At 43.0% G+C, this 9,799-nt stretch overlaps 1 protein-coding gene across 2 annotated transcripts in view; it reads left to right on the top strand.

Moving 5' to 3' along the window:
- The window catches only part of ASTN1 (astrotactin 1), a 323,018-nt gene extending 314,643 nt beyond the window's left edge, over nucleotides 1-8,375 (top strand). For both annotated transcript variants that reach the window (XM_024133669.1, XM_028488086.1), the window contains exons 22-23: nucleotides 3,961-4,144; nucleotides 8,138-8,375. In XM_024133669.1, coding sequence (XP_023989437.1) covers nucleotides 3,961-4,144; nucleotides 8,138-8,375 — 422 coding nt within the window. The remainder of the gene's footprint in view (nucleotides 1-3,960; nucleotides 4,145-8,137) is intronic.
- Nucleotides 8,376-9,799: the final 1,424 nt, after the last annotated feature.

Here is a 9,799-nt window from a genome sequence, read left to right as displayed (position 1 = left end):
TCTCCCTCCCTCCCACCGTCCCTATCCCACCCCTCTCGTGGTCACAAAGCACAGAGGTGATCTCCCTGTGCTATGCGGCAGCTTCCCACTAGCTATCTAATTTACATTTGGTAGTGCATATATGTCCCTGCCACTCTCTCACTTCGTCACAGCTTACCCTTCCCCCTCCCCATGTCCTCAAGTCCATGCTCTAGTAGGTCTGTGTTTTATTCCTGTCCTACCACTAATCTCTTCATGACATTTTTTTTTCTTAGATTCCATATATATGTGTTAGCATACGGTATTTGTTTTTCTCCTTCTGACTTACTTCACTCTGTATGACAGACTCCAGGTCTATCCACCTCATTACAAATAACTCAGTTTCATTTCTTTTTATGGCTGAGTAATATTCCATTGTATATATGTGCCACATCTTCTTTATCCATTCATCTGTTGATGGACACTTAGGTTGCTTCCATGTCCTGGCTATTGTAAATAGAGCTGCAATGAACATTTTGGTACATGACTCTTTTTGAATTATGGTTTGCTCAGGGTATATGCCCAGTAGTGGGATTGCTGGGTCGTATGGTAGTTCTATTTGTAGTTTTTTAAGGAACCTCCATACTGTTCCCCATAGTGGCTGTGTCAATTTACATTCCCCATGGTGCCTATCTTAACCATACTTTTGGGTCTGAAGCCTTCAGTCCCAGCTCTGTTCATTTATTCTGATGCCCGAGAGATCTTGGCTCCCTTCTCTTTTTTTGTGTGTGTGATGAAGCTGTGTATATAGACACCCTGCCATCTCTTTACCTGCATTTTAACTATTCCTGAACACCATGCATGTCAAAGAGAGGGAAGACAGATACCTATTTTGGAAAACTCGAGACTTCTGTGAAGCTGAAAGCTGGGTTAAATGATTGATAACCAAAAATATCTTATAGTCTTTAACTTTCTTTGAGTTAGTGAATTCTTGAGATGCTATGAAGGCTAATGAAATAATATCCATAAATTCTCTCATTGGAGATAGGAAGGACCAGAAATACCCGGCCTCTAGGAGCCTAGCGTGTAGATTTTTCTGAATATAATATCCCATTTACCGATGGAGGCTTTTAAGCACACCCTGGCGTTAGATTATCTTGGTTTTAGGAGATTTATGGTAGAAACTGGGACTATCCCACCTGGTCTCAGGCACAAATGCTTCTGCTAACAGGAAGCATTAGCCTACTCTAGCTGGATATTACTGTTGTGTTTGTTAGGAGAATAGTAAATATGCCAGAAAACACCTTCTCAGTCATCACTGTTGCTCAGCAGACTGTCACAACCAGGGCCTTAGGCCTGTGATGCTATGTCCCATCACTGGAAATAAGAACAGATTGACAGCAGTAAAAGGATGAGAGAAGGAACCCCAACCCTCCCTGTCTGGGCTCTGGTCTGTTCACCTGGGTTTCTGCACTGCTGGTCATTCTTCTCTAAGTACGTACTCCCTGCCTCCCAGTGAACAAGCACAGCTCTTAGAATAGTCCTGCTTCTTTCTATTATTTCTACTCTAGAAATGACAGACTCCCTGCATATCTACTAGGACTCTCTCTTACTTGGAATTTATGGGCCAGCCAGGGCAATGTCCTCTACCAGAAATAGTCACCCCAGAAAGCACCCCCCAAGACCCTGCCTCCTGTATCTTAAATTGGTTAAACACTACCATCCCCTGAGCATAGGTGCAAAAGAGCAATGGAAGATAGATGATAGAGTTTTAAAGCTTGACTCCAGCCCTCACTGGCTATATGACCTTGGGCAGGTAACCTGGCCTCATTTGTAGCACAAAGACATTCATATTCATTGTGCAGTGGTGGAATGAGGATTAGGATTCACACATGTAAAGTTCTTGGCAATCAATAGGCCGTTAATACATAAATACCAGAGCTCTTTATATTCTATATAATTTTTATTTATATTCTTTATATTCTATATAATAAATACCAGAGATCTTTATAGTCTAAATCACTGTCCACTTTATCTCTTGATCTTATTTTAACAACCTGAGAATTTTAAAGTCCTGAAAATCTGAATGGATTTCTCAGCTGATATTATTTTTATTGCAGCTTAAAGATGCTGGTTACAAGGGTTTAATTGCTAAAGGGTTGGTACAACCCAGGTCTGGAGATATATCACCAGAAACCCTCCACCAAAGTGGATTCAAATGACTGCCAACGTCATAAATTTCATTCATTTAGCTAACATTTTTTGATCTATTGTTTTGTCTGGCCTTGTTCTTGCTACTCAGGACACTGAGGAAGTAAGGTCTGGCTCCTGTTTTCGTAGGCAATGGGCAAGATAGACAAAAAGGGAAATTATTGCAATGCTTGGGCAGAGTAGAGGTAGAAATTTTATTCATTCCAACCCAGGAAACTCTTAAAATGACTCAGTCATCACCAGCAGCCTTGAATTCACTTGGAGTGGTGACAAGGGATCAGGGCCTTTAGGCTAACAGGGGGTCAGTGGGCAAAGTCTGGCTTAGAAGCCTGTAGACTTAGTCTCTTCATCCCCAGATTTAACACCGGATCTGAGACAAAGCTCTCCAGATCTCAGTTCCCAGCTGTTTAGGAAGAAAATGTCAACAAATCTCCTTTCTGACAGGTTTAATGGGAAAATATTTAATGATAAAGTGCTTTGAGCTCCACAGGAAAAAAATGCCAAGGCTACACAAACTCATTGCCACTTTGCCACATCACCAAGTTCAATCTTAGCAATGTATACCTTGGAGGCAGAAATATAAGAGGTATAAATTAAGCCAAAAGATCACTCGTTTGGAACTGCAGAATGCACTGGATTCAACGTACATGTCAGCACAGATCTGCAAGCTTGCCTTCCTACCTGTCTGGGTGGCCCTAGCAAAAAGACCTGCATTCCTGCAGTCATGGGGCCAGGTTGCTTTTGGTACTGTGGCTACTCCAGGTTCTTCACGTTGCTGGAGGCATGACCTGACAGTTCCTGACTTCATCCCTGAGCCGAAGGCTGCTCCCCACTGCCCAGGGCTTCCCCATTGCTTTTGCAGGACTCACTGTGTACCCAAGCATGCAGCCTAGAGGTGCAGGGGAGTTAATGCCTCATGGGGACAAATGTGAAAAGTCCCCATGGACCAATCCTGAATGGGAGCTGGATATAAAGTCTTCTTCTGTTCTCTCCCGGATGGACCAGTTAGGATCCAATAGCTTCATACATCCTCTCCTGCAAAACATAGCCATCAGCTCCGTAGAGCATTTTCTTATATTCACTCTGCCTCCTTTCTTGCCTCATTTTCTCTATCCTCCCTCCTGCTTCTCTGGGATTGCATTTGCCAATAAAGTATCAATCTATGAGCTCTTGCCTCAGGCTCTGTATTATTAGGAAACATGGGTGAAGACAAAGAATATTATCACCAAAATGACCTTAGAGAGATTCTATTTGAAGCCTTTCATTTTATAGAAGAGAAAACTGAAACCTGATAGGGCAGTAGGTTCAGTATTCTTTGAGTAATATCACACACACACACACGCATGTATATATACACACACATATACATGCATATACACACCTATGTGCCTGTATTTATAATCATTTATGTATACGTGTATATATATGTGTGTATATATATGTATATGTGTATATATGTGTGTATATATGTGTATATGTATGTGTGTATATGTGTATGTATATGTATGTGTGTGTATGTGTATATATGTATGTGTGTATATGTATACATGTGTATATATGTGTATATATGTATACGTGTGTAAATATATGTATGTGTGTATATATGTGTGTATATGTATGTATACGTATGCATGTGTGTGTATATATATGTGTGTATATATGTATGTGTGTATATATATATGTATATGTGTGTGTGTATATATATGTGTGTATGTGTGTGTGTTTGTGTGTATATATATATATATATATATATATAAAATCTTATTTATTGGCCTTTTCTCCCATCCTCAGAAATAGCAGACAAGATCTACAATCTCTTCAATGGCTATACCAGTGGGAAGGAGCAGCAGACCGCCTACAACACCCTTCTGGATCTGGGTTCCCCCACCCTCCATCGAGTCCTCTACCACTATAACCAGCATTATGAGAGTTTTGGAGAATTCACCTGGCGGTGTGAGGATGAATTAGGCCCCAGGTAATCAATAAACTTCATTATCTCTTTTAAAGACCTCAGCTTTTTGAAATTTTGTACCTCTTCCACTATAATACTGCGTCCATGAATTTGCAGATATCCTGGGTGAGCTTAGCTGCTGTAAGTCCTGTGCTTTTAGACAGCTCAGTTCATACTGATTAATTATGGATAAGCTGTATTTATGCTGTATTTAAGTCAAGCCATGAATGCATTTCCTGGACTCTGAAAAAACCTTTGCCCTTGAGCTGTTTTACCCCCTCTTTATCATGCTGACACAGCATTCCAAAGGCTAAACTGTAGGAGCCCAAAGATTAGTCTTTTGAAAGAAAATTAAGAATTTTATTGAAGGGGTGATCCAAAAATATTTACTGCATATGAACTTTACATATGTTATATGCATTATACAGACGTATTTCGAGCTAAATTCTACATTCTCTTGGAAGGCAGAATGGGGGTAGCTAATGACCCGTCTTGACATCTAACTTGGCCAAAGTTAGGATAATGTAGTGTTTGCCAACTTGCCCGGGCCCCGAGGCTATAACTTCCTAATAAATAGTACCCTTGCTTTTAGGTTATATAGCCCAGATAGAATTCTTGGAAAGAGAGGAATGGTAAGAATGCGTAGAGATAACACCTTTCGTTTGTTCCATTCAACATGGCTGTGTATTGCTGCTCTGAGAAGAGATTTCTCTGGAAATACTAAGATTTTCAGATAAACACAGTGAAGAGGCTTTTCACGTGGAATGTCCCCAAACTTATATGTTCCCAAACTATTTAGGAGTTCATAAAAAAAAAAATAGGGGACGGAAGGAAGGGAGGGAGGGAAGGAAGGAAAGAAGAGCAAGAAAGAGAGGAAGAAAATAAATGAAGAAAATCAGTACAGTAGGATACTCTGGCACTCAGAATTCTTGCTCTCCTGCCAAAAGGGATCAATAAAAGTATCACCCAAAAGTCATCCCATTTGTCTGACATCTGATCAATCGGAAAGGAGACTTAGTCTCAGGATGCCTCGTATGACCTGAATTTATAAACTTTTTTAGAAGACCATTGTACAGGACATCCCTTGCCCTGCTGCCTATTTTCTTACTTTTGAAGAAAGGAGAAAATTTAGGATTACCTTCCTAAAATAAAATGATTTTATGTGTAAGGTCAGGAAGAATCTTTCTGCATTCCATAGATTATTTCCCAAAGTTTATAAAGGTTGGTTATTCTTGGGCAAACAGATGCCATGGCTATGGACAGGACACAGAGGGAAATATATAAGGGGGCTTTAATTTGTTCTGTCTCAATTTTGGTAAAAAGCAAACCCTGGGTTGGAAGGTAGATAAATATTAAGAAATAGCCTCCCTGCTCCATACCTTACCATTACTCCCGCCCTTATTGTTACTCATACCTAATATCATCCCCTCTCTCCAGCTCTCTCCCCAATTCCCTTCATGCTACCTCCTCCCCCTTCCCTTTCCTGCTCCCTTCCTCCCTCCTTCTGACATTTATTGAGTACATATATGCAGTTCTTTGCCAGGGAACATAAATGTCACAATTTGAAAAGTGCTAACATTGCATACATCATCTTGATTTCCAAGGGAATTTGTACTGCTTTTAAAATTTCTCTTGTAACTCGAGTCAGAAGGAAAATTGGTTAATGAAGAAAGTGTAGGTAAAGTAAAGTAAGGCCTGCTGCTGACTTGACACTGTCTTCTCAAAAGGAGAAGACTCTCAAGAGTCTTCCCAGGAGACTCTTTCATGTGTAATACTGTTTTTTTTTTTTGTTTTTTTTTTTTTTTTTGTAATACTGTTTTTTTAAGGCTATATATTAGGGGGAAAAATTGTAGTTTCATTAGCTTGTGGAAAATCAAGTTTTGCTTTTCAGTGTCGTTGAGCTGGGGGAGAACCACAGGAAACAAGAAGTCTCCTGCCTTGAGATACGTCAACCCACTTCTTTGGAGTTAGTTGTGAGAATAACTAGAAAAGGGTCAGAGGGTACATATGCCCTGCAAGCAAGCAGAAAGTATTCCCTTGCTTCAGTTAAATCCAATTCCATTAAAATTCATGGAAGCCTCCATGAAAGTTGAAATACTTTGAGGACAACATTGGTCACATTGCTCTTAAGAAAGAAGAAGGCTCTGAGATGGTCAAGGACATACCCAAATTAATTATTATCTTTTTAAAAAAGTGAGCAATGAAAATAGCCACAGAAAACTTCATGGGCTAATTAAATCCATTTGTTTGAAAGGATGGTAAGATGTGTTCCTTTATCCATTTCTTCAAGATGAGGCAGATGCTGCCCTTTACTCTTTCTTCTTCTCTCCCCCGTCGTCCACATCCCAAGAATGTGTCAACAGCTAATGACATGCAGCAGGATAGATTAAGAGGAAGGCCACCAAAGTCCCTGTTGACAACTTTTGGAAAGCCTGCTTGGCCAAACGGCAGAGGCTGACGGGCAGAGGAGAGGCAATCTGCATAAGATGTGACTTAGTCGGCAGAGTGTTTGATTTTCTCTGACCCACCATTGCAGTGGGAGAAAACTTGACTGGCCTCCGATGACCTCACACTCTCTTGGTCCCTTGACTTTGCTGCCACAGCTCAACACCTTGCTTCCAACGTCCGTCATACCCGCCCGTCTCTCGCTTGCCCTCCTAGGAATGCGGTGAGCTCACCCCTTGCGATGCTCATAGCCAGGACGGAAGAAGAGGCATGAAATGAATGTGCTTCTTGTCCTTGAGAGCTCATTCTAAACTTTTGGTGAAGAAACTTCCAGTTTCTGGAAAGAATTGTTGATTGAATTAGAAAAGAGACGCTTCCTCACATGTGAAGTTAGCCTAGCAGTTGATAAATACTGCAAGGGGTCCTGTTCATTGAACTTTCCAGAACAGATTTTAGAGCCTCACGTGGGCTTGGTGGAATAAGAGACTATTTTTCATGGGTCTCTGGTCACCCATGGTTTTTTGAAGAAGGGAAAGAACACAGCTAAATGAGGGGATCCCCGTCCCTTCACTTATCCTAAGTGTTCAGAGTCAAAGCCATTGCGGGCTGAGAACTGGCTATCAGGCAGTCCCATCTCTAACACCAGAAGTGGACGCCAAGAAGAAGCCGTACACCGGTGAGCTAGATCCTGGCGATAGCCCGCTTCCCCAAGCTATGCGCAGGGGGTCTCACACTCTATTCTTGGCCCAGTGGGATCACTCCTTTACAGTGTGTGTGAACTTGGGGAGACCTTGCCCCCCTCTTCCTATTCTCTCAGGGATCTGCAACAGCTCAGGTGCCCTCTCATCACCTCCTCTCCTTCCCACTCTTTGGATGGGGTCTCAGGGGTCTCAATGGCACTAGCCTCCTGACTTTCCGAGGGAGATTGCAGAACAGAGCAGGAGCTCACCTGGGGGTTAATTAGGTGATGCGTGCCACTGAGAGTCTGCATTTTCCCAAAGAATGGCCCTATGCCAATATGCACTGAGGGCATTATTGTTCGTGCCCTTATTACACTATAATTACCTTCATACAGGCATAATTAGTTACACTTGATATCCCCCAGAGTGCAATATATTGGCTGCTTCTACTCAGTTCAGAAATACCCTTGAAAAGGGAAATATCCAGTGAAACACATTATTTGTCATTTAATGGTGATAAATTACTGGCTTTAAAGTAAATTGATCTGTCAGCTTTATGATTTTAAAAGAGCATAAATTCCCACTAAAGTATGTCATTTTCTCGTCTTTATTTGTCCTTATTGCATTGTGTTTCTTTGTTTCCATTTTGGTGCCCTACTTTGCTCGTCCATCCTTATTAATTAATTATTTCATTCATTCATTCATTCTTCCATTCATTCATTCATTTTCTTGACAAGAATTTATGGAGGTTCCCCCTCTTCTAAGTGCCAGCCATGGAACAGTAAGCAAAATAAACGGGGCTCTTCCCTCTTGAAGTTTAAAGTCTCACACTGTTTACCTTTCCTGCCTTCTCTTCTTTCTAACCTAAGCATCCTCCATGCTTGATCCATAGGAAAGCTGGCCTCATCCTTTCTCAGCTTGGGGATCTCAGCAGCTGGTGCAATGGACTCCTTCAGGAACCCAAGATAAGCTTGCGACGCAGCTCCCTCAAGTACCTGGGCTGCCGCTACAGCGAGATCAAGCCCTACGGACTTGACTGGTCAGAGCTTAGCCGGGACCTTAGGAAGACGTGTGAGGAGCAGACCCTGAGCATCCCTTACAACGATTATGGGGACAGCAAAGACATCTAGCGCCATGATGCCAGAGAGCAGCTGCCAAAAGGAAGCAGGAGAAAGGAGGGGCAATGTCTGGGTTGGTGTGTGGATTTTTAATATTTTTAAGGGAACGTTCAAACCTCCACAGGCAACACCTAAACCAGGGAGAAGGTGATCCTTGCTTCCTGCAGAACTTCTCGGGTATCATGTTCTCCATCTGTGTGGTCAGTAAGCTAAATTTCTTCTTAGGGAATTACTTTGGGGCTTGTTTTGCGGTTAATTTGCTTTGTTCATTTTTTTGTCCAAGAGGTTCATCAAAATGCTCGGGTTCTGCCATGCTTCTCATGGAAGGGCCATCAGGTTGGTGCACCCTGTGCTCACTGAGTTCCTATGTCCCTTGCACCTGGGGACAGAGATGAGGCCAGAAAGTTGTAGAGTGGCCTCAGACCCCAGCCTCAGATGTCCTAGAGAAGCTCTCACACTAAGAGCCTAAGCTCTGCTCACAGAGAACAACAGCAAGAAAACTGGGAAGGTGGCCCCTGTGTAGGTCTCATGGTTTCCCACCCCCCTCCGGCCTTCCAATTGCTATCTTCACACTGCAAAGGTGAACTTAGCCTCCATCATGGGCCCCCGTCGGCCTCCTGGATTTTTAGGTCCTCCCCCATTTTAAGGGAATTAAATCTCCCTCTGGAAGAACTCTGCCTTCTCCTCTGAACAATATATCTTTAAGAGGCAATAAAATGCTGCCTGTCTAATGCACCTGCAGAGCAGTCTACCTGGGAGTCTGGTTAGCAGTCCATGTTCTAGAAAAGAAAATGTAGTTTCTTCTTTTAAAAAATTTCCTGTACCTCCAGGGCGAACTTCTGCAGACCAGCAGTGCACATCGCATGCCCGGATTCTCTGTGGTGTCCGCGCAGCTTACCTTGCACAGATCCGTCCTGGCTGATGTCTCCTCTGGTCAGGACAGGTCAAGACCTCCACGTCAGTGTTTTAGTGAACTCAAGTTATTACCCATCACAAAACACTTCCGTCCATTCTCCCCTTTGCCAAATTTGCTTAGTTATGTTGCTAGTTTTGCAAATCATTTCTCTAGATGAGGATTCCACCATTTTCACCCCCCATCTAGTTGCCAGGAGCAGCAGAGGTTCGTGTAGGTGAGCTCTCCTGACCACAGGTGAGGGCCAAGGCCACTGCTTCTGCCCTGCTCCCCGACCACTGGCACTGGCACAAGTGGGGGCCTGGCCAATGGGAAGTCCAGCCTCTCTCTCAGAAAGAGCTCTGCAGGGCCCTGTGGACCAGCAATGGCCCTAATTGTCCTCACACACCTCAGAGCTCCCCGACCACTGGCACTGGCACAAGTGGGGGCCTGGCCAATGGGAAGTCCAGCCTCTCAGAAAGAGCTCTGCAGGGCCCTGTGGACCAGCAATGGCCCTAATTGTCCTCACACACCTCAGAGGCCT

Source organism: Physeter macrocephalus, chromosome 4 (genome assembly GCF_002837175.3).
Source record: "Physeter macrocephalus isolate SW-GA chromosome 4, ASM283717v5, whole genome shotgun sequence".
Taxonomy (NCBI): Eukaryota; Metazoa; Chordata; class Mammalia; order Artiodactyla; family Physeteridae; genus Physeter; species Physeter macrocephalus.
The sequence above is the reverse complement of the archived record's forward strand: the minus strand, read 5'-3'. Positions and strand labels throughout refer to the sequence as shown.